This window comes from Propithecus coquereli, unplaced genomic scaffold, assembly GCF_000956105.1.
Source record: "Propithecus coquereli isolate 6110/MARCELLA unplaced genomic scaffold, Pcoq_1.0 Scaffold105, whole genome shotgun sequence".
Classification (NCBI taxonomy): domain Eukaryota; kingdom Metazoa; phylum Chordata; class Mammalia; order Primates; family Indriidae; genus Propithecus; species Propithecus coquereli.
In genome coordinates, this window is record NW_012134414.1 from 2,098,093 (window position 1) to 2,124,119 (window position 26,027).

General features: G+C 35.8%; 1 protein-coding gene across 1 annotated transcript in view; it reads left to right on the forward strand.

Annotated features, from left to right (window-relative positions):
• Window positions 1–21,570, forward strand: part of IFT57 (intraflagellar transport 57) — a 57,817-nt gene extending 36,247 nt beyond the window's left edge. Inside the window, 5 exon segments of the mRNA XM_012645969.1 lie at window positions 15,791–15,862; window positions 16,984–17,115; window positions 18,309–18,371; window positions 20,088–20,154; window positions 21,182–21,570. Of these exon segments, the coding sequence (XP_012501423.1) occupies window positions 15,791–15,862; window positions 16,984–17,115; window positions 18,309–18,371; window positions 20,088–20,154; window positions 21,182–21,360 (513 nt within the window). The 3' untranslated portion in view covers window positions 21,361–21,570.
• The last annotated feature ends 4,457 nt before the right edge of the window (window positions 21,571–26,027 follow it).

The following is a 26,027-nucleotide window of genomic DNA, read 5'->3' on the forward strand; positions in this document are numbered from 1 at the left end:
AATAATATGGAAGCACTGTTTCAAGGAGGAAGGGGGCAGGCAATGTGTTGTGAATTAGAAACTGGAGATTACACATTTAGTTCTACTGTCAGTTCCTGATTTATTGAGCCAAGGTTTCAGAAACTTAGTGAAACTGTGGTAACCATAAAGACCCAGAGAGGATGGATCTTATTTCATATACCTTCTCTTGGTCCCCAGAGTTCATATTTACACCACTTATTAACTGGGTGACCTGGGGCTTATAAACATCATCCTTATATCTTTATATGAGGATATTATCAGGTCATACAACTCTCACTTTGGTAAACTTTTCCAGTTTTTTCCATAGTAAATGTATATATAATATGATGATGTTGATAATAATAATCACTGACATTTACTAAGTATTTTCTGTGTGCCAAACACTGTTCTTAACCCTTCACGTGTTGTTAACTCATTTAATCCTTTCCACCACCCTATGAGATACATGTACCTCTTATCACAGATGAGGAGCCTAAAAACAGAGAAGTTAAGTAACTCACCTTTTTAAGTGACAAATACAGTATTTGAACTGTTCATCCCAGGCTTTTACCGATTTGATTAATGACAACGCAGTATACTGGTTAAAAGCACAAATTCTGAACCCAAGTTGCTTGAGTACAAATCCTGGCTCTAACACTTACTAGCTTTTGGACCCCGTGGGCAATTTACTGAACCACTCTCTGCCTCAGTTTCCTCATCTGCAAAATGGAGTTTTTTATAATACCTCCCTCAAAGAGTTACAGGATTAAATGAATTAACAAACCTAAAGCACTTAGAGCAGTGCCAGAAGAATCACTTACTATATGTTTGCCACTATTTCTGTGTGTGTTTATTTATACAACTGAGATTATACCTCTTTTTAAAAATATAGCATTATATTATGAGTATACATCATTAAAGTTATAAATTATAACACTGATAGCTATCTATAGTGCTTGAAGGTTACCATCAATCCTCAGATGAATGCCAGGTAGCAGAGATAGCTTGGCCAAGCTTAGCAGGTTGGGGTCAAATCAGGAGGTTTAGGATATGGGTGGGAAAATGGCAGGACAGAGTTTTGCAAAAGTTGGCAGTGAGAATATGGACAAGAATAGGGACCATAACATCTGAGAGCACAGGTCAATAGCAAGAAATGGATTATGCCAATGAGTCACTTAAGGTGGGAGTCCAGTCAAAAGGTAAAATATGGAAAGCAGGAAACAGAAATTATGATTAAATAGAAATCTAGATTTAGAAATCTTCTATAATTACTCATTGCTTCAAGAATGTATAGTCTGACCAATCTGTAGGTTGCAGCTGCTGTTACCTCTTTTCAGCTTGTGTGAAAGGTTTTCTTTCAGGGTACTTTAGGATAATTATTGAAAGATAATATTTTCCTATATGATTGAAAAATTTTAAGGTCCATAATAGTAATGTATATATTTTTTGATTTTTAAGTGAATCAATTGACAGTTGCTGAGTTTAATATAACAGTAGTTGAAGCTGAGCTGCCAAAGAATCCTACATGTCACATATTTCTGGAACATAGAAAATGTGAATGCATATTCATATGGATTTTCACTTTCTGTATTTTTGATTAATTTCAAATCTCCAAAGAAATATTTAATGCTGTTTCTTGAAGGAGAATATTCTATCTTCTTAAATTTTCTTTTTAGTATAAAAAGTAAACTTTTATTTGACTTTGTTGAAATAAAGATAGACGACCCAAGTGAGAACAAGCAAAGGCTATTTATTCAAAGCTGCTATATAGCAAGGGAGTAAGCCACCATCGCTTGTGTTTGGCAGAGATTCAAGGCAGGTAGCAGAATTTAACAGATTTATGGTGAAAAAAAAAAAAAGAAAGGCTTCATATATGTTCAGATGTGGCTGGAAATCTTCAGGCTATGCTGTGTGATTAGTTGGTTAGGGAGGATAGTTGGCTTTGTCTGGTTGATCCTAAGTTGGAAGTAGATGGTAGACAAAAATGGGGAAGGTGGCAATCATTGATTAAGTCCTGTTTGGGGCCGATTGCTACAGAGGTTGTGATTTTGCTTTCTGAACTGGTTGCTGCAGATTGTGAGTCAGAGTTATGTTTTTGTATTTGAGCTGGCCATTGTCTGTTTTCCATTTGTATATTCAGTCTCTCAACTTCATTGACCCAAAGGAAAGTGGCTTCTTAAAATCATCAGTCTTATTAGTCTTTATCAGGACAATGATCTTTTTTCAAATCAAGAGTTTTTTTGTTTTGTTTTGTTTTTTACCACAGTGGAAAACAAATAAACATTAATAATACTTATTCCTGTTTTTCAGAAATAAGAAAGAGCAGAAAGTGTGAAATCAGCTTTCAACTAAACCTTACTTAGACCATTTTCTTTAATTATGCAGTACTTACTCCTAAAAGACTGTACATTATAATGATTTAATATTTGGTATTTAATGCAATGAAAAAATGTTCTAAGATGCTTTAATGCCCTGTGGATATTGTAATTAAAATTTTGATTAATGACTTAAATAGATTTTTTCCCAAATTATAATTAAATGTTTCCTGCTTTGTTGTTTTAAAAGATAGTTGGGTAGGTATCCCCTTCATTCCACTAAAATGTCTCTAGTAATTATGTAAATCTTCAGGTTCATTACAAGGAATTTAGATAAAGAGATTATTTTTTAAAAGGCTTTGGCAGTATTACAGCATGTGTTTCTAGTTAGCTCAAACCTTTGATTCACTGAACTGCCTTTTTTTCACATCCTTACCTGTTCTTTTAGTGTCTGACTTTCTCAGAGTGCAGTTGTAAAAAGAACCTTAAATTTTAAATTTCAACTGCAAGCAACTGGATTTTGTTTTAATGTAAACAAACCATAGAGATACTGCCTTGGGTAATTCATGGCAGGAAACCTTTTGGGAAGAGTCATCTTGCTAAGGATGGAATCATTGCAATAGTCTTGAGCCCTTGGGGTTCTCTAGTCACTGTGAGAGCTAAAACCTAAGAGGGAGGAGAGAGGCATTCATTAATCAGCAGGTGGAATTCTATTTAAATGAACCTGGAGGGACCACAGAATCGCTGTATTAGATCTAAGTCTCTTCCAATTGGAAGCCGAATCCTGTAGAAAGATACAAAGGTAGGATTTCTCTTTTTATTATTATAGACAAATCTGTATCTGGAAGCAATAGAGGGTATTTTTACTCATTCCGAAGTAGTAAAGAGAGTAACTGGCTTTGACCTTCTGCCATCACTGTGTTTGGATGCAGTATAAGAGGGTGTTAATAAAATTTAGCTTTTCTAAATATTTCTGACCTGCAAGGATTTAGAAATTGTTGTAATTTAGGAATAAAGAGCCTTTCTTAAGACTTATACTCTGGTTGTTGGATAGGATATATTGATAGGATTCTTGCATCCATGAGCGAAAAGGTATAATATATTTTGTGGTCTAGAGTATAGGAATATATTTTATGTGTATAATAGTCATTAAAGTGGGATTCTGCTTGTCATTTGAACAATGAAGTAACTACATTTGTAATTCTTACAGATTTTCTGGTAGACAGACCTTCTGTTGAGAAATAGCCACATAATTTAAAGAAAAATAAGATGCCAAATAAAAAAATTAACTTTTACAATTACCAGTAACAAATGTAAATACAGGTGGCAATAAGTTGGTCTCCATGAAGCTCCATGCAGGAGTAATAGCTCCAATTACTGTCACAAATGTTTGTAATTGTATCTATTGCTGCCAGACGATAAATGCTTTTTAATATAGTAAGGCCATAAATGTACATGCTACTGTTGTTTAAACAAAATACAATTTTCAGCAAATTTATCCTTGAAACACCTGCTATAATCAAAAAGAGGTGAATGCTATCAAAATAAACTGCCTAAATTAACTAGACACACATACATTTTTAGAGCAGCCTGCATGATTACTCAACTGCCCCGACATCTCAGAGAATGAAGGGAAATATTCACTGGTGGACTTTTACAAGCAAGCTCTCTTTAAAGGAGACTACACGAAACAGAACATTGTTTGGGGCTGTTGTGTTATTTTTAAACAAGGTGCTACTTTGGGGACTTAAAGTTGTATTTTCAAGGTCAGCTGTTTTTTTTTTTCTTTGTTGCATGTGAGTCATGGACAGATATCAGGGTTGTGGGAAAGAATAGTGTGCTTAAAATTGTGCATATAAAAATATAGCAAAGGGGTGGAGGATAAAACAACCATTCTTAAAGCAACTGGAAAAGATTTTTAGTTGCTTCTGTCACGGTCTTGTTGAACATTCAGGATAGTCTGTGTTTAAAGATAGTTGATCATACCTTCCTTCCTATTTACCCTGAGTGTGATAAATGTTTCAACTGGATCAGGGAAAGGTTCTATTTATCACAAGTTGAAATAGGAGAACGGGTGTTTTTGCTTTAGAGATTACCATCAGCTATAACTAAAGAGCATCAACAGTGGCAGCAGATTTTAAAGAAATAACCAATAAAGACAGCATGTTATATAAATACTGCAGGGGAAAGTTACTAATGCCTCACTGCTGATGTACCTCAAATAGACGTTTGTGATTGAGAGCAGTGAATTAATTCATATTGATTATAATTAAAATTCTAGGCTGCCTAAATATTTCATTATTGCAAAGTATGATTTAATGTTTCCTTTAAATTACTTAATATAAAATGTGAATTGAAGCAGAAACCATTTGTCATGTGGACCTTCCTACAAAATGTACTTTTTATTGGCTTGACACATTTTTTCCAATCAACCATATTAGAGTAGTTCTCACTATCACTGAGTTTTATTAATATTTGAACAAATATCACCCTCATGTTTTTTATCCCATTTTTTAGATTCCGTTTCCTTATACCAATTTATGTTTCTTGGTTCTTCAAATATGCAGGAGATGACTATTGTTTTGGGGACTTTTGAGGGGAAGGGGTATCAGTATGAGAGCCAAGTTTTGATTAGTAGATTCCTACAGTCGAGAGGGACTGTGAAGGCCATCATCTGGTCTGGCTCTCCACTGTGGTTACTCAGCATCCTGTAAAATATTTAAATTCTAATTTAGCCTATGAGTGTTCCTGTATTCTCAGAGGGGCCCCATTCATTCCCTCTCTGCCTTGCCAAATCTCTTTTCTGGGCTTGTAACTCCTTCTAAAGCCTGAAAACTCACTCAAAAGATCTGTGTGGCCATGTAAAAGGGGTGTGAATGGAATAGACATGATTAATAGGTCTGAGTCAACATATGAAAACTGTTTAGTAACAGATGAAAGTCAGTAAAGATAATCTCTGAATGTGTTAGAAATGTAATTATTTAACTACAAAGGTATTATATTTAGAGATCATAGATCTCCAGTTTCAGTTCAATTACAGTTAGGTATGAGAATATCAGTCATTGTTATGACAGCCTTGCTTATCCACTGTGCATACTGTTTCATTTTTCTCTACAATGAGAGAACTATCTAGAAACTAGAAACTTCCCTGAGGAAATGTACATTTCCAGCAATCATGAATTATTCCCACACCACCTGCAAAAGATACACCACAACATATAGCACACAATATATACTCAACTACTCAACTCTTCTTAAGTAGTATGTTTAGTTCTTTGAACATGTAAAAAGGAAATTATGCTTTCATACCACAAGGGTGTACCATAGAAGACTTTAAGCTGCTGGCAATGGAAGAAAAATGTCACATTTAAAAATTCAGGAAAGTCGCATTCTGTAATTATACTGCAACTTAATGGGCATTTTTCATTAAGAAAGTAATTCAGTCTCATAAAAAAGTTATTTAATTGAATGGACAATCTCACCCTTTTTCTCTTTCTCTCCTCACACACATACACGTGCACTCACACACACAAATACATACACAAATGTGAGCAGTGATGAAGCTGAAAATTCTGATGATGAGAACAAGAAGAAAAGATTGCAAATCTGCTTGTGCAAAGTGGCAAAACGAGAATAGAGAAAGGAGTGTTCTCTGTGGAGGAGGGAAATAGGCTGCTCATATCCTTGCAGAAAGCATTATAAATCATGGATTTGTCCCAGAAATATTTGCTACATTGAACTTAGATATATGCAATTCCCTCTATCAAGCTATTTTCCCTGCCCCTTTCACTTAGGCTGATTCCCTGTTACCAGATTTGCAAAGAATTGTTGACCACGGATGGGTATTTAAACATGTCGCAGGAACATCAATATTATACACTGAAATCTTGAGACTTGTCACTTTTGCACTGCAGCTCCCACTTGGTCCTACCTCTCTACCACTGTAGCTACAATTATAATTTTAATAACTCAGTCTTTCACCCTGTGGTTGAAACAGAGATGTGCTGTCCAAATCCCCTTACAAGAAAGGACTTGCTGCCCAGCTGCAGAAAGTGGTCTGCAGACAGCCTCCAGCTATCCACTTCTTCAGTGGCAGAAAGCTGCCTCACTCAAGGTCTCATCCTTCTCAGAGCAGCCTGCGTCTGGGCATATGTGAGTTGTTTCCAGTTTGAAACTATTATAAATAATGCTGCTATGAAAATTCTTCAATGTGTCTTTTAGTAAATGTATGTATACATTTCTACTGGAATTTCTACTAGGAGTGGAATGGGTAGGTCATGATATATGTTTATGTTCAGCTTTAGTAGACCTTGCCAGATAGTTTTTGAAAGTGGTTATAAAAATTTATACTCCCTCCAGCAGTGTATAAAATTTCCAATCAGTTCACATCTTTATCAACATTCAGTATTATTTTGGTCTTTTTTATTTTAATCATCATGGTAGGTATGTTGTGAAATCTCATTGTCATTTTAATTTGCATTTCCCTCTTGACTATTAAGGTTGAGCTCCTTTTCATATGTTTATTTGGCATTTAGATATCCTCTTTTGTCTTTTACTATTGGATTATCTGCATTTTCTTTCTATTTATAGAAGTTCCTTACATATTCAGGGTAAGTCCCTTATCAGATATTATGTACTGCAAATATCTACTCTTTAACTTTCCTTTTCATTCCTTTGTGTATTATGATAAACAATGACTTAATTTTAATATACTAAAAATGATGGTTTCAGGTAGTGGGGGTGAAGTGAATATGGCTAATACGTTTTAAGAAATCTTTGTTTACCTCAGTGTTATGAAGGTATTTGTCTATCTTGTTTCGAAAAACTTCTGTTCATGTCTTTTGCTCACTTTTTAATGGGGTTGTTTGTTTTTTTCTTGCTGATTTGCTTGAGTTCTTTGTAGATTCTGGATATTAGCCCTTTATTGAATGTATAGTTTGTGAATATTTTCTCCCCTTCTGCAGGTTGTCTATTTACTCTGTTGATTATTTCCTTAGCTGTGCAGAAGCTTTTTAATTTAATTAAGTCCCATGTATTTTTCTGTTGTTACCATAATTGCCTTTGGGATCTTAGTTGTAAGTTCTTTGCCAAGGTCGATGTCTAGAAGAGTTTTTCCTATATTTTCTTCTAGAATTTTTATGGTTTCATGCCTTATATTTAATTCTTTTATCCATCTGGAATTAACTTTTGTATATGGCAAGAGATAGTGTCAGGTTTTAGTCTGAAATGTTGGTTCTTAGTGTGCTCATGGCCGAAGAATGACCAGACACACCAAAGTAAGGCAAGCACGAAAATATGATTAATTGAGGAGAGAAAGATAGAATTATAGCACAAGAGCAAGATACAGGTTTACAGAGCATGGTACATATGCCACAGATGACGACTGGACCCATTGTCACAGCAAAGGGAGAGCCAAAGGAAGGGCAAAGAAAGAGAGATTGGCTATGGTCTGTGTCTTATTTTATAGTGCCCAGATAGGGACCTTCCTCATGGTCCAGAGGTCACCATGGAACCACTTTGATTGGACAGTTGGGAGTCACATAACCTCAGCCTTAATTATGAATGTGGGTTCTAGGTCACTTTCTGGACTCTATGATATCTATGCTGCTTGGCCTGTGGGCTAGAGAGTCCTCTGCATTTTGCAGCTGGGGCACCAAGTTTTGATTGGCAGATTCATAGAGTATTTCCTCCTCCCCCAGGTATGGAAAATTCAGGTGGGGCAGGACCAAGATAAGGGCAACAGCAGCCACTTTCATCCCTAGGAGACCTGGAATCCCTGGCTATCTACCTAACAATAGGGGTCCTGTTTCATTCTTCTGCATGTGGCTATCCAGTTTTCCCAGCACCGTTTATTGAATAGATGCTTGCTTTCCCCAGTGTCTGTTGTTGTCTGCTTTGTCAAAGATCAGTTGTTTGTAGGTAGATGGTTTTGTATCTGGGTTCTCTATTCTGTTCCATTGGTCTTTGTCTCCATTTTATACTAGTACCTTGCTGCTTTGGTTACCATAGCCTTATATTTGATAGTATAATTTGAAGTCTGATAATATGATGCCTCCAGATTTGTTCTTTTTGCTTAAGATGACTTTGGCTATTCGGGCTCTTTTTTGGTTCCTGGTTATTTCTTTCTTAAGTGTTTGGGAAGATTCACTGACGATGCCATCTGGTTCTGGATTTTCCTTTATGAGAAAGTTTTTGATTACATATGTTTCTCCTAAGAATATTTGCAATTCATTTCTATTATACTATTAATATATGAATACATTCTTGTAAAAATTCAAATATTACAAATAACACTAAAGTCCTCCTTAACCGTTATCCCCTTAAAATTTTTAGTTATACCTTACTGCATTTCATCAGGGATATAGTATTATGATATAATTGTCCTTGCAAGTTTCAGCTCTTCCATGGATTTTCCTGTCGGAGCTGGGCAGTCTACTTAAAAATAGCTAAGTCTCAATCTTAGTAAAATTTTTAAGAGAATTATATGGGATGATATATTAATAGTGCTTAGCATAGTACCTAACACATACTAAGCATTCCATGAATGTTAATATTGTAGTTGCTGTATTATATTTGAAAAGATGCCAGGATGAATGTGACTGTTGAGGGACTACTCTATACCAAGGAAGGAGATAGGAAAGATTTCTGAGTAGCCAAAATAAATATCACAAAAGAAACTATACTAATGCTCATGCATTTTATTTGTAGGAGAGTCCCATAAATCCTTCTTTGGAACTTATTTATCCTTGTAGTAGAGATAGTTCTAGCAAGGTTATTTTACCTAGATTGTCTGTCTGCAGCAGATTCAAAGCAACAAGCCGCCCTAGTGTCTACACTTAAGCAAAACAACCAAAATAATAAACATTTATTTAACGTGCTGACTTTGAACTAAGAGTTATCAGAATTTCTTGTGCTTCTGACTGAAATTGTATGACAAAGTAAGGAAATGAAAGAGGCTGTTTGATGTAATGGGACACCTATAAGTGAAAGAAAGGACATTTGATTTCCTACTCATTTCATGATTGATTGACAGTGTAAAAATCACACAACCTCAATTTGTTACCCAATCTGTGAAATGGAGATACAGGATTTCTCCCCTGAATATTAGTGTGATCTTGAAAATGTCTAGAGAAAGTGAATTCTGAGTTGAAACAATGGCGTAATGAGAAAAATGGGGTTAGGTGTCTTAAATGGAGCTTATAAAAGCCCTTGTAAATATTTTTATATTCACTAAAATAAAACTGCAAAACAGAGCATTGAATTACGACTTCATTGGCTATTATTTATAATGGAATTGGGGGAGAAGTAACGAGAATAGAAGAGAAAGGTATGGTCCATGACAGCACAGAAGTCACATTTTTGTGATGCAAAGTGATTCAAGACACATCAGAGCCTTGGGACTCTGCTCTTGCTTTCTGGGTAGAGAAGCAAGCCAGAGATACTAATAGACACCCCCATAAACTGCTAGGGTCAGCTGTGCTCTGGCACGGACTTTTCCTGAGCCTAGAAAAAAATATTCCAGCACACAGGAAGATACCTTCCTTGACTTTTTATTATTATTATTATTTCAGGATATTATGAGGGTACAAACATTTTGGTTACATGTTATGACTTTGCCTCACCCAAGCCAGGATTAGAGGCATGCCCTTCTCCCATACAATGTTCACCGCATCCATTAGTTGTGAGTTTACCCACCCACATCCCCCCAATCCCCAATGAATATTACTACCATGTGAGCACCTTAGTGTTGATTAGTTAGTGCCAATTTGATGGTGAGTACATGTGGTGCTTATTCTTCCATTCTTGTGATACCTCACTTTGCAGGATGGGCTCAAGCTCTATCCAGGAAAATACAAGAGATGCTAGATCACCATTGTTTTTTGTAATTGAGTAATACTCCATTGTATACATATACCACATTTTATTAATCCACTCATGGATTGACGGGCACTTGGGTTGTTTCCACATCCTTGGCTTTTTTCTATCAAGAATTTTTTAGCACTGTGCCTCTCCACACAAAAAGAAGCTCAAACTTGGTTTAAAAAAAAAAGAGTTTGACATTTTACAAGTTGAAAATTAATGAAACTTATACACAGATCTAAGTTCCATTTACCATTCCTAGCTCATGATTTAGTCCCTCCTTGAGGTTTCAGGAAAAAGCTGTAAGCATTGAGTTGCAGATCCAGACAAAGAAACAGTGTCTCTGCATTTGCAAAGGAAATCTTTAGGTTGTTGCTCTGTCGAACACAGAGATCCATATAGTCTTTTCAGTCGCCTTAACAGCTGCAACTAGATCTCATACATTTTATTTATGGTATACTGTGAATCACCATCTGCAGATACTTTATCACAATTCTCCAGTTACTAAAAAAGGGAGATGTATAATATAATTTGGTGATAAAGAATTTGGAGCAGGGAATCGGGGACTATGGTTACAATAATACTTTTGCATTTTACCTCATAAGTGATAGAATGATACATGAGATTTTGTAGGAGAGGATTTTTAAAAATAGAAAGTCTAAAGAAATGATATACTATATCATTATTAGTCTTCTCAATGCCATTGAGAGAGAAAGTTTGCAAGATTAGGTGAAGCACTCGTCTTCAATAGAGAGGAGAAATGATGCCTAATGAACACATTTTAGAGCACTTTGGAATAGGTCACCAGTAGACTCAGTGGCCCATGCAGACTCATTTGATATGTAACAAAAAGAATTCTTAGTTTACTTTATAAACTTTTTGGGAGTTCATCTTATCATAAAGAAAATCATCATAAAATATGTAGAAAATGCACTGCTTTGGAATTGCTTTTCATTTTCCAGACATGAGACTTCGGAAAAGTCATTTAGCCTATCTGATTCTTAGTTTTTCTCACTATGAAGTATGTATATGTAGTTAATTTTGCCACATAACAAACAACCCCCAAAACACAGTCACTTACAATAACACATTTATTCTCACTCAAGACCCACATCAGCTGATGTGTGGCTCAGCTGCAGCTCTGCTCCAGCTGGGTTCCACGTTTCTTACTCTCAGACCCAGGCTGAAAGGAGATCTCTTATATGAGGCATGCTTATTATCATGGCTGAAATAAAGGGCGAGAGAGCTGGTGGATGGATGCCTCTGACAGCTTCTGCACAGTCCTGGCATAGACTGTGGCCACCATCATTCTACTGGAGAATCGCTTAGCAAAGGTCAGCATCAGTGGAGCAAGGAAGTGTACTCCTCCCACAACCAGCTGGCAAATCTCGTAACCCTCTTACAGAGAAGGTAAAAATGAATAAGAAAGGATAACAATATCTACTTATCTCTCCAAACCTTTATAAGTGTCAAATAAGAAAAGTTATATAAAAGAGTATTGTAACCTAATGAATTCTCTACTAATGTAAGAAGTGCTATCATCATTGAACAGTGCCTTTTAATGTTATTTATTTCAGGGATCCAGATACATTTCAAGTCCTTATATATCATTAAAACCCACCACTTCTCCATTCTTACCACAAACCTTTATAAAGCTTTTAACTGTCTCAGTTGTAGTTTTTTAAAAGCTATGTACTTTGCTTTTTTGCATTCATGTTTTAAAAATGCTATAATTATAATCATTTATATTTATTTTCTGCTATAACTATATTAAACCTCTTTTAAGAACTTCTTGGACATCTAGAAGGTTATTATATTTTCTTCCCCTGACAATTAAAGTGACAAAATTCCCTTGTAGGAAATTAGAAAATTTTGGAAGGGTAAAGAACAAATTTTAAAGCATCCATATTCAAATCTCTGTTGTAATACACACACACATACGTACACACATTCCAATATATACAAGTACTAATTTTTACTAAATTGAACACCTAATGAATATACTCTTTTGAGAGTGTTTTCTATATGTTGTTGGCATACATTTTTGCTGATCATGAAATATTTTTTGAGAACATGAACTTAACATTTTAATATTTAATATTAACATGTAATATGCAATACATATATACTGATGGTCCCTGACATATGATAATTTGATAGGATTTTTCAACTTTACGATGGTACGAAAGTGATATGCATTCAGTAGAAACTGTACCTCAAGCACTCGTACAACCATTCTATTTTTCACTTTCAGTACAACAGTCAATAAATTACAGAGATATTCAACACTTCGTTATAAAATAGGCTTTGTGGCCAGGCATGGTGGCTCATGCCTGTAATCCTAGCACTCTGGGAGGCTGAGGCAGGAGGATCACTTGAATTTAAGAGTTCGACATGAGCCTGAGCAAGAAGGAGACCCCATCTCCACTAAATATAGAAAAAATTAGCCAGGCATGGTGGTGCCCATCTGTAGTCCCAGCTACTAGAGAGGCTGAGGCAGGAGGATTGCTGGAGCCCAGGAGTTTGAGGTTGCTGTGAGCTATGATGATGTCACTGCATTCTAGCTGGGGCAACAGAGTGAGACTTTGTCTCAAAGGAAAAAAATAGACTTTCTGTCAGATGCTGTTACCCAACTATAGGCTTATATTAGTGTTCTGAGCATGTTTAAGGTAGGCTAGGCTAAGCTATAAGCTATGATGTTTGGAAGGTTAAGTGTATTAAATGCATTTTCTACTTAAGATAGTCTTAGCTTATGATGGATGTATTAGGGTGTAACCCCATCATAACTAGAGGAGCGTCTGTAATTATGTAGCCCAATAATAAAACAAACCCACTCCTCAACTTGAGAACTAAACCATTGCAATACCTTTAAAGTTACCTGTGTGTTCCCTGCTGTCACCCTGTCCCACCCATGGTAACTACCACCCTCAAGTTTGCATACTATCATTGGCTTCTTTCCTTCTTTTTATTTTTAAATTCTTTTTGTAAACAGTTTTCAGAATTTTTTTTTTAGTGTTTTCATATGCTTTTCTCCAAACAATGTATCACTGAGTTTTGCTTACCTTTGAGCTTTATATAAATGGTATCATACTACATTATTTTTAGTAGTGGAATGAATCTTACAAAATTTGTTTAAACTGGTCTCTACTGTTAGATATTTAGAAAGTTTTCTGCTGTTTTACAAAGACCTTGCACATTAATCTTTGTATGTATTCCCAATTATTTCCTTAGGAATAATTTGTAGAGGTGAAATTGTTGGGTTAAAGGGTAAGAACACTTTTAAGGCTTTTTTTTGTAACTGTACATCAGGAAATGTGTTCATCTAGAAGATTTTAATAAAACAAATAGATTTGCCTGGCAGATAATTATAAATCATTACTAGCTTTCCACTTTAATGGTCTATAAGAATATACAAATGTTCCAGTGGCTTATCAAATTTAATAAGTACAATCTCAAATTCCTCAGCATTTCTGACTTCTCTGAAGGCTATTCCGTTCTTGTCACTCTGTGGCATTAATATTCCCTCAGTTCCTCAGGCTAGAAACCTTAAAGACACCTTCTCTCCACTTCCACACCTCTATTTCAGTCACCCACGCTCAGACTTCCCCTCAGTCTTCGAGTTCTGCTAGTTCTACCTCTGCAATGTCCCTTGACTTCCATTCTTATAAGCACTGCTCTATTTCAAATCCTGCTAATCTATGGAATGTGGACCATTCCACAGCCTCCTAACTGGAGGCTACTCATGCTTCCAGGTTCCACAGAAATACTAGCTCCTCCATGGAATTGTACATCAATGTAAGTTATCATAGTTATACATCAGTGAGTCCAGAATGGTTGCTTCTCTCATAATGTTTTGAATGTTGTTACATACCAAAAATACATTTATAAATAATGCTGGGTAGAAATAGCAGAACGAAAACTATTTTCAACACATCCATTATGATAGATAAAATACTATATATGTATAGATATATATGTGTGTATATGTATATGTGTGTGTGTCTTTCTACATACATGTATATGGAGGGAAACAGAGGCAAAGACAGAAACAGAGGCTGTTAGGAAGACAGGGAAGCCATGTAAATACTTGAGCCTGGTATTTATTAAGCCCTCTGAAATTCTTTTTGGAACCACACAGGATGAATACTTTTTCAAAATTTTAATAATATTACGATACTTGTTAGGTTCATTTTCTTTCATAAAGATGCTTACTTGGGCCTTACTAGGTTTCCATTTTGAGACTTAACCATATTTGGTCCAGTTGCAGGCGGCCAGCTACTTGCTCCTCCTTCCTGTTTCAGTGTTGGCCAGCTAAGTTAGAGGGGCCTTGTTCTCTTGCCAAATCTTTCTACGCATAGTCATAGGTGGTGAACATCCCTTCAACTGTAAAATGAAAACATTATAATAGATGATTGTTAAATGGAGAAGTAGATGATCTCTAAGTTTCTTTCCAGCTCTCCCATTCTGAAATACTTTTTGCTCATTGAGACAGAAAAATGCTTAAGGTTAAAGGAAAGTACTGATTTGCTTTCTGCTCTAGCACCCTCACTAGTGTCAGGTAACAAGTTGCCCCTTTTCTTAACTCTGAACTGCCAGTATGTGTTGTAGGGAATTAGTAGTACATTTGGCTTCTGATGCAGGTACACCACTACCTCTGTGGCCTTGGGTGTACCCTCTTCTGTCACCCAGGCCTCTGCTTATCTGTAAAATTACAAGGGTGAGACTAGATGCTTTTTGAGGTTCTTTGTACCTTTAGTATATTATTTAGGATTTTTTTACCCTGTAGTCACTAGCCCGTTTTAAAGTTAAGAAATAGGTAGAATGGGACTATTCACAAAATATTTTTCTCTTCACAAAATAGTGTAGATAGCAAAGTGGAGCATCAGCGTGTACAAACAGATATAAGCAATTAAGAAATGTCCTAATTCCATTACTTACTTCAACTTATCATATTTTTCTCTTCTGATGGGTATTTCTCAAGTCTTTTAAAATTATTACTTTGTAGTAATATAAACTGGAATATTTTGAATATATCTTGTGGAAAATTAAAATGGTGTAGATTTCAAATATGCATACTAATTCAGATCTGTCTAGTAGTAGTAGACAATGTTTCAAAATATATGAACTCCAGTGATCATTATAGACTTACTTTATTAAGAAAGAGACTCAAAAGAAGAAGAAGAGGGCCCCATTTTAATTTCTAAGGGACAAACTAATCTTTGATATATGATGTTTGAGTTCAGAGTTGCTTCTGGCAAACATAATTGTTACTGCTTAAACAAGTATTTCTTTTCTAGTAATTAGAATTTTTTCTCATTTTGATGGGTAGTCATAAATATTAACCACCAGCACTGCAGGAATAATTTATATTCACATTGTCAGACATAACTCTGTGAACATATAAAATAATTTACATTTATTTAGAACCTTTTATCCTAAAGTGCTCTACACATATTTCTTTATAATCTGATTACAAGCTATACCTAGGACTCTCCTACCTGCAATAGGACAGCAACAAAAGTAATTAAGATAAAGGACACAACTTCACAAAAAGTAGACAAAAGAAGGAAATGTAGTATTTTTTACTTTGTTCCTATATGCTCTTATGCCTGTAGGATTGGAGAATCCATGTTGACCAAATGCACCAGCACAAAAGTGGAATTGAATCTGCTCTAAAGGAGACTAAGGTATGTGAATTACTTCAGATAAAACAATATATATTTACTCATCCATAGAATATGCATTATGAGAGAACATGAAAAAAAGATACAATTCTTGTGTTTCAGGAGCTTACTAATTGAATGTACCATATTACATTTCAACATCCCTAACACTTAAACCAACTAAAGAAAGCTACCTTATATAAAAGCCGTATATGTGTGTGTGTGCGTGTGTGTGTGCGTGTGTGTGTGTGTGTGTGTGAGAAACATGTCATTATTCTTTTCCTCTCTGAATCCCAAGGGATGAGAGAACACCGGGCCAGCAATGCCCAGACCTGCAGCTTCCCCAGGCTTGCTGCCCTGCCAGAAATAGGGATTTCTGGAGGATGCCACAAAGAAGGACAGGAAGAGGGGAGAAGTTTTCGGTCCCAGGCTAGGGCTATAGGTTTAGGGATCTGCTTTCAACTGAGATATTCCAGTCATCTTTGAATGGTGTTATAAGAAATTCATGTTATTCCTTTACATACTTTTTGAACTATATATAAAGCTAATTACAATCACATAAATTTTAGATATGCATATTGACAAATGAATTGACTAATACTACCAGGTACATTTTTATTTTAATGTTCTATAAAGTGTGAATAAAATATGTCTCTCTGTCTTTTTTTTTTTTTTTTTTGAGACAGAGTCTCTCTCTGTTGCTCTGTTGCCCAGGCTAGAGTGCCCTGGCATCAGCCTAGCTCACAGCAACCTCAAACTCCTGGGCTTAAGCAACCCTCCTGCCTCAGCCTCCTGAGTAGCTGGGACTACATGCACGTGGCACCATACCCAGCTAATTTTTCTATTTTTAGTAGAAATGGGGGTCTCAGTCTTGCTCAGGCTGGTCTTTAACTCCTGACCTCAAGTGATCCTCCCACCTTGGCCATCCAGAGGGCTAGGATTATAGACGTGAGCCACCATGCCTGGCCTTAAAATATTTCTCATCACAGACATTTTTTGCTATTGAAAATTTCAAACTACCTTCTTTTTCACATGTGGTTGATCATTTGTAGAATGAATTGAGAGAGAGTTAACCCATTTTTAACTGTTTTTGAGACATTTATTTGTGAGTTCTTTTCTCTACTAAAATCCTATGGAATTTTTAGGGATTTTTGGACAAACTGCATAACGAAATCAGTAGGACTCTGGAAAAGATCGGCAGCCGAGAAAAGTACATCAATAATCAGCTTGACCACTTGGTTCAAGAATATCGTGCAGCTCAAGCCCAGCTGAGTGAGGTAATTCAAGAATGATTTTCATGGATTTATTCTAATTAATGACCCTAAACCCTAAACTTGACACAACAATTTTCATTTGAGAATCATGAAATGCTTTTCATAAACAACACATCAATTCTCTGCCCACTTAGAAAGCCAAGCAAGCCAAGTAAACTTATCTCCATTTTACGTGTAATAGAAATTGTTATCTCCTAGAAGTCTTTAAATATTCTTTTTCATTAGATTTAAGTAAATGAAGGTGTATACTGTTGGGGAACATGGCTGAGAATATGAACAAAGTGTCAGGACACCTGGTTTTGTTTCTGGAACATGAAAGCAAGACACATTCAGAGACAAGCAGTTTAATTAATGAGTCAAATTTTTCATTCAAATAAAATAAAACCACTAGGCTTAGAAAGTACCAATTCTTTATCCCAAGGGTAGGGATCTAATAGCTTTCCTTTGTGATTATGTTTCCTATTTCCTGATGGTAAAGACTAGTAAGAACACTTGCAAACATCAGTTGAAGGCATATTTTTTTCTTACAGCAGGCAAAGTTAGAAGGAGAAAAAAGTGGAAACAAATTTGGGATACTTCTGTACTTTCAGAAGAAAGTAATCTTTACTTTTTTATTATATTATTCATTTATTATTCCCTCATATACACATTTATTCATGAATATTTTTACTTTAAAAATGCTATAAAATTTTCTGATTAAAACCACCATGTATGTCTAACATTAATATTAAATAATTGTTCGTTTCCAAGAACATATTCCAGTTGATTGTACTGTCATACTGCTTGTTAATCCTTATTAATTGCTGAGCCTGATGCTTTACTTTGATTGATTTTTTCTTTTTTTAGAACTGATTTTCTCTGCATAGCATGCAAATTAGATTGACCAAGAGCCACTCTCCTAAACTGTTTAGGAATGACTGAGGACAGTTTTTATTGTGAACCATGCCCATGTGAGTTAATAGTCAGTTATGAAGGTTAAGGTAGTTCATCATTCTGTAGTGCTTTAGTTAAATACTTGGTGCCTAATAGGGACATAAAATCGCTGCAGTTAAATGTCACTTTCACGAATGTATTCACAAACAAGGATGGGGGTTGTCATAAAATGATATGCAAAAATTACAAACACAAAGAGGTCATATTTAAGTAATCTGCTTCTGTTTTGAATTTTTCATTAAACAAAATGTTTTTCCCCTCAGGCAAAGGAACGATACCAGCAGGGAAACGGAGGAGTAACTGAAAGGACCAGACTCCTGTCCGAGGTGCACACCCTGCTCTTGCCATGCTTCTCCCCTGTCAGCTGGGCTCTTGCCCTTCAGAGCTGGCAGATGGTCTAATACTGCTTATTCCAATTGCCTTCTGTGCCCTTAAATCATTTGCTTTAGGAGAAAATCCCTAATTTTCTTATCAATGAATCAATTATTTATTAATACATTTCTTGTTTCCATGAGATGCCTGAAGTTGCTGTATTAAATTCAACATAAAACCTGCTTATAATATTAGCACACTTATAACCTTCCTTAATCTTTATTTTTTTACATAATAATTATAATTAATATAGAGAATAGTAAGTAAAGCACTGGCTTAGGGAATCTATAACAAATTTTAATGTTAGTGTGCAAGATATAAGGTTTATTTTTAATAATCGTTGTTGGTAACTTATGTGTGATACTGGATATGTTTCTGTACACAATTGGGAATGGCTTATAACCTCCCCCTTCCGAGAACTTGTAGAATATTTCCATACATTGTTGCATTTATTTTCATGATCTTGCAAGAGAGGTAAGACCTGACATATATTCTGATTTTTCTCTGGAGGGCAAAGGGGGTATAAAGCCTTGCAACAAGGTCAGTAGCAATTCAGGACTATAATCTAAGATGGTCTTTGGCTGCAATCCAGTATAATTGCCACAAACTTTCCTGTTTTGACAGGAAAGAATTGAGCTTCTTTTATAGAGATTATTTGAGGAATAAATAGTTATTTTAAAATACTAAACATATAACATTAGAAATATTTAGACTCTAATCCTGTGGTGCTTCTAGGCAAATAAAACGGTATGTAGAAGTAAAGTGCTCACTTATGTTAGGTAAATTAACACTTGAAGGGAATCCAGGGAACCATTTAGTTCTTTTGGAGTAGATAGTTACCCCCATTTGTAACGTTTCAGGTGCCTGAAAAAAATTAATTTGCTTTACTTGGATGAGCACTTTATTCCCAGGGAAGGTTTTACTCACCAGTATGATAAAAATAAAGCCTACTAAGTTACAATAATTATAGCTTAGTTCTAGATCATATAAAAAAATTTCAATTTTTTAAAGATGGTATTTTTTACCTATATTAATACCGGTTGTGAATTTTTGCTAATAATACAGTCTATAGTAGTATAATCTTGACATAGAGTGTAGGTAAGAACCAGTGTGACAACATAGTATGTCTCTTGACTTTGGAAAAGTTCGTGGTTTGGATAAAGCAGTAGAACATTTTTATATGTAGCCATGTGATATAAACTTTTTTTTTTTAGTGTTCTAAAGAGGAAAAGGTGACATAGTCTCTTATAGAACTATAATACCTAGAAAACCTTTAGAAATCCAAAATCTCTTAGGATGTTTATACCATTTTAATTAATAACTGATCATTAGAGAACGACACGGTGGATGCCATGAGATAATTGCAAGATTTGAGTGCCTTGTGCCTGAAACAATTTTGACTGTTTTTGTTCTATTATGTCACAACCTGAGAAATCTTATGTGAAAGTAATTTGGGAAGTTTAACATTAGGGGCATTCTCAGAAGAGGGAAAGCTTTCTATATCTGCATATTTTATCTTACTATTTGAATTATGTCCAGAATAGTCCTAATATCTTTATTCCCCTTTATGTATGTCTAATATCTAAATTAAAATTTCTCAATATATCATTCAAAAATTTTGAAAGTTTATTAATATTCAGTGCTTATAAAAACTTTTTTCTTAATGAAAGGTTACAGAAGAATTAGAAAAGGTAAAACAAGAAATGGAAGAAAAGGGCAGCAGCATGACTGATGGTGGTGAGTACACGCTCATTTTGAGGACAAGAAGTAAGCAAGAGAAAAATAGCTCTTTAAGAAACCTTTTTACACAAAATAGTACTAATAAATAGGGACTTTACATTTTAAAATGAATTATTTGTTACTTGTTTGAAGAGAGATGGTAAAAAAAAATGATGTGTGATAATCAGTATACTGTTTTCCTTGTAAATCAGCTGAGAAGAGTAATAATTTTTGTTACTATAATTCAGGGTGTTTTTAAATTCAAACTGTATTGATTCAAAAATAGAGTGGGGAAATATTTAAATATGTGCTTTGCTATGCCAATTTAAAAAAATAATGTTTTATTCTTTTTTCATAAAATTAGCTTCATTTTTCCATTTTATGTATGAAAGGGCACTAAGTATGTATGCCCAAATGACACTAAGGCAGGGATGTGGTGACCTTTGTTTTGTTTTCCCCTCCCCAGTAGACTTGACTGGGCAGGGGTCAAACAGAGAAGAATTAATAATCCTCCGTAATCATCCTCCATTGTGAGCTGGTTACTTTTACATGGCCAGTGGTGATTGCCTAACGCTTTTCTATGCCCCAGAAAGATTGTCTGGAGTTCTGATGATATATAATGAGTGATCTTGCAAAAGGGGATGTGTAGGGCTTTTTTGGCAATGTTTTTTAAATGGGTCCGTTATCTGTATTTCGAAGGTAATCCTCTCTTCCCCCTTTTCCCCTTTGTATCCACTTTTCCTACAGACACATATACTAGCCCATAAAATCATCTTGAACACATCCTAAACACCTGTTTAGCAGTTCTGCCCCTATAATAGGAAGAACTTTTAGCCTTAGTACATCAAATACTGCATCATTTTCCATCCTAAAAATCTCAGGTGCTTAAAATGCCACAGCCAAAACCATGTGAATGTCAGTGAGTTGTTGGCTCCATTTTTAACCTGTTTTTGGCTTAAGACAAAGTGAGGAAAATGTCACACGACTCTGTAATACACTGATACTCCAATGAACGTTTTGATTCCATGTTATTTTCATTCTGTAGCTCCTTTGGTGAAGATTAAACAGAGCTTAACAAAACTGAAGCAAGAAATTGTTCAGATGGACATTAGAACCGGTGTTGTGGAACACACGTTACTCCAGTCAAAACTGAAGGAGAAGTCCAACATGACCAGGGACATGCATGCGACAATTATTCCAGAATCAGCAATAGGCTCTTATTAAAACATGCTGTTTTTCATGCTTCTGATTAGTCGGTTTTTTATATCAAATTCTATTTCATGTTGCAGAGATTTCAAAACACACACTACACTTCTTAAAGCATGTTCAATGGGTATTTTTTACATATATACACACATATATTGTATCATGGTGATTATGATGGTTAAAGCCTTTACATTGAATATAAAGTTTAATAAAGTAATTAAAAATTCTTACTTTCAAAGAAGTTTCATTAATTATTACCTATGTCAAAGCTCCCGCCTAATGGCTCATTTTTCCTAGTGGTCCTTGCATCAGCCAATGTATGTGACCCATACTTTCTGTAGATGCTGCCGCTGTCGCCACATGCACTGCTGACACAGGCCTTCACTTTGCTCCACCTCTGCGGTGATTACAAGTGCTTTTGTGCCCAGAGGCAGCTAAGGATAGGTGCCTCCCTAATTTATTCTGCTGCTTGAGGGTAGAACAAAATCTTTTTTATTTCCATATTCTTAACCAAGTACACAGTACATAGAAAGTGGCCAGTTAATTTTTTTTTAGTATGTAGATGAGTAGATTACTGGCATTATACAGTTCCACAGTATCTTCTAGCTCCTATTCTATAGCATGAAGAATTTAATGACTTTGACCCTGAGTGCTTGGTATAGTTTCAAGATAGTAATTAAAAATTATGGTTTTTTTCCTATGGTATTAGATTGGAATTGGAAGCATCAGTACGAATTCATGGGGTTTTTAAAATATGTATGGGTTAATATAAACATAGAAATATAAGTGTAGAAATGAACACACACACACACATACATACATGTATTTCCTAGTTCTGTCCTCTGAGAGAGCCTAGAAGCAGTGACAGCCCAACAACTGTGTACATTACCTAGTACTCAGATCTTGGTGTCTAAATTCTCTACTTTAAAAAAAACACAAATTTTTTAGAAAAATGGCTGATTCCTGCACTGGGGCAGGGAAAGCACAAGATGAGCCTAAATTATCTTGCTTTGCCAGGAAATAAGAAAGTACTCAAAGAAAGATGGGGAAATGGCTAAAGGACAAGCCTGATTGAGGGGTATCCCATCAGCCAGTCTGGGGCAATTTGAGCATCAAAGTGAATCATCACGATAATGAATTATAATCCATAGAATAAGAAACCATGAGCCCATACAGATATAAATGAATGAATGAATGAACAGGGGGATGATAAAGGTCTTCCTTACAATAGAATGACAGCTCAGGTAAAAGCAATGCCGGATTTAGAAAATCACCACCTGGCACCTATCAGAGTATTATAGTAATTGTTTTAGGCAAGAATCATGAATGGATGCTAAAAATAGGTGAAAGTTTAATGAGAAACATGATATTTATAATGCATAATCTCAATGTATGTGAAATACTCCATAAAGGAAAAAATTATAACTTTACAGTAGAAAAATCTAGCAGACACCACTGTAAGTGATCGAAGTTAACATCACCAATAATGAGAAAAATAGACATCAAATGCCTTCTGAAAAGGGCACACACTCACCTTGTTCCTGCTGAAAATGAATAACCTGAATCCGATCATGAAACATCAGATGAATCCAAATTGAAGGATTTGTACAAAATGGCCTATATTCTTCAAAAATGATAATGTCATGAAAAACAACTACTAAGGAACTGTTCCAGAGTAATGGAGACAAAAGAGGCATGACAACTAAATGCAACAAGGAATTCCAGATTAGACCCTGGGCTGGGCAAAAATAATAATAATAATATATAGTTATAAAGGACATTATTGACACAACAAGGAAAATTTATATACAGTCTATAGATTGGAAAATAGCATTAATGTTAATTTCTTGATTTTTATATTTGTGCTTTAGTTACATGAGAGAATATCCGTGTTTTTTAACAATACAAGTATTTGGTTCTAAAGGGTATCATATCAGCAATTTACTCTCAAATGACTCAGGAAAAAAAATTTTGTGTGTGTGTGTGTGTGTGTGTGTGTGTGTGTGTGTGTATTCACACATATAAAGAGAGAGGGAGAATGATAAAGAAAATGTGGTAAATTATTAACATTTTAGTAATCTGGGAGAAGGCTATACTGAAATCCATTGTGTTTTTTTTTAACTCTTCTATACATATGAAACTATTTCAAAATAATAACGTTTCAAAATACAAAGATGATATTCTCAGTATAAAAAATCAGCCTCTCAGAATCAAATAGCTAATCAAGTTGTTGAAACAGTGTGACCGCCCCAACAAAGTTCTGTGGCCCATTGAACAAAATTTAAACTTATAATTTTATAATCATTGACACAGGCCAAGTTGCACAACTTTTTGAGGACTTTAAGGATATATTTTTCTACTTCCCTCTAATTTATCTAGGTCAGCATTTCCCATGAGTTTTACACAAAAACGAAAGGTTTTGTAATCAGAGAAGTTTGAGAAATGTCAAGTTTCATCTTCTTCAGTATTTTCTGTCTACATTGTGAATCTATAAGCAGCGAATGTAGTTCCCTTATTTTTTACAAACATATAGTCATCCCCTGGTATCTGTGGAGGATTGATTCCAGGAAGCCCCCATCCCAAGGACACCAAAATCTGAGTATGCTCAAGTCCCTTATATAAAATTTCTCAGCCCCCTTCCCCTCAATTCTTATTTCATAGGCTTGGGTGGGACTAGGGGTGGGATCAGAAATTTTAAAAAGCTCCTCAGGTGACCTCGATGCAGCTGATCTAAAGTTTACTTTAGGGAGCCAAAACATCTAGAAATTTTGCCTGGCTATGAGTAAACAAGATCTGAAAAGGTCTTTAAAGAGGATCTAAATTAGTGTTTCTTAAAATATGGCCTGTGGATTACCTTAACACTAGCTCTACCTGGGAGGATTTTTAATAAGTGCCCTAGATGACTTGATACATACTGGAGTTTGAGACATAATAATATCAAAAATTGTCACTTTAAAAATCAGAAAACCAGAGCCCACGAAGAGTAAGCGGCCTGCCCATTTATAAAGCAGAATAACAAACTGTGCAGATTCCCAAAAGGTTTTCAGTGTAGCTTGGAGCAGCCCCTTAAGAACTTCATATCCACAGCTCCTGTCACCCATCCTTTCCGTCTGTATCCCAAAGCAAGATTATACGCTCATGGTTCTGATCATGTCCAGTGACTTTTTCCCCCTACTCCCTCTGTAAAGGCTTGTGCATAGAATACTGCACCAGGAGTCCAGATACCTTAATTCTAATCCCAAATTTGCTGGTAGAAGGAAAAACCGTTTTTTATATTCACAACAATTCTGATACCAAACGTGTGGAGTTTTTTCACACCAACAACCAATTCTCTAATTCTTTGCACACCAACTATGTGTATAACAGTTCAATTCAATTCTGACACTAAATACCCAGAATGAGCACAGACCCCACAGGCGAGGGGCTCAGCCCCACAAGACTGCCCCCGCTCCAGACACCAATCACAAGTCTGGGCCTTCTACACTTCTGGACAACCGGCTATAGATTGCAGATTCCCTTGACCTCCTCCTCGGGTTTGATAACCTCACAGAACTCAGAGAAACCCTTCACTTATGTTTACCATAAGAATACAGGTGAACAGCCAGATGGAAAGTATAATGCACAGGGCGAGGTGCTGGAAAGGGTGTGCAGCTTCCACACCCTCTTCAGGCAGGCCACTGTCCCCGCACCTGCATGGGTTCACCAACCTGGAAGCTATTTCTATTCATGCCCCGTGACTTTGTCCCCCCTACTCCCTATGTAAAGGCTTGTGCATAGAACACTGTGCCAGGAGTCCAGGCACCTTAATTCTAATCTTCATTTAGGGTTTTCTTGGAGGTTCCATTACACAGCCATGATTGATCAAATCGTTTGTCATTGATGGTTGCACTCAAGCTCCAGCCCCTCTGCCCTCCCTGGAGGTCAGACGGTGGGGCTGAAATTTGTTCTCTCTAATCACATGGTTGGTTCCTCTGGCAATCAGCCCCTGCCCTCCAAGAGACTCAGGTATGATGAAAGGGGCTTATGATGAATAAGAACAGATACTCCTCTCATCCCTATCACTCAGGAAATTACAAGGGTTTTAGGAGCTCTGGGCCAGGAACTGAAGACAAAGACCAAATACATATTTATTTTATCACAATATCACAGTAACCTCCTGCATGACTTTTAGGATATCACGTATCCTCAGTTTAATCTTTTCTTCGGCAAGGTTAGGGGCAGGACTAGAATATTCTGCGTGCTTTCAGTCCTAAAATCTCATGATTTAAAATGTTTAGTGGGCTCTCTTCACGGTTTATGATAACTTACAACGGTGTGCTGCAGTCAGCTCTTACCATCTCCAAAGAGCAGGTTGTCAGGTAGTCAGGCACTTGGAGAGCCGTTTGTTAAACAGTTGGTATCTTAAAACCAGCCCATGATGGTACTACTGTCTTTACATCATGGAAATAGGAAAACACTACAGATCAGGACTTTAAAAAACAAAAACACAACAAAAAAGAGCCAGTTTACCAGCATACCACTGATAACAAGTGTTAAATTGTTCCACAGACCAGAACCAAATATAGTAAATATATAACAGAATGTTCTACCATATTTTAAGGTAGATTATTACAGCACTAATTGAATTAGACCAGATTTGTAAATTGTTCTCAAAAATCGTTAAGTCTACATAAAGCCACTTGGTG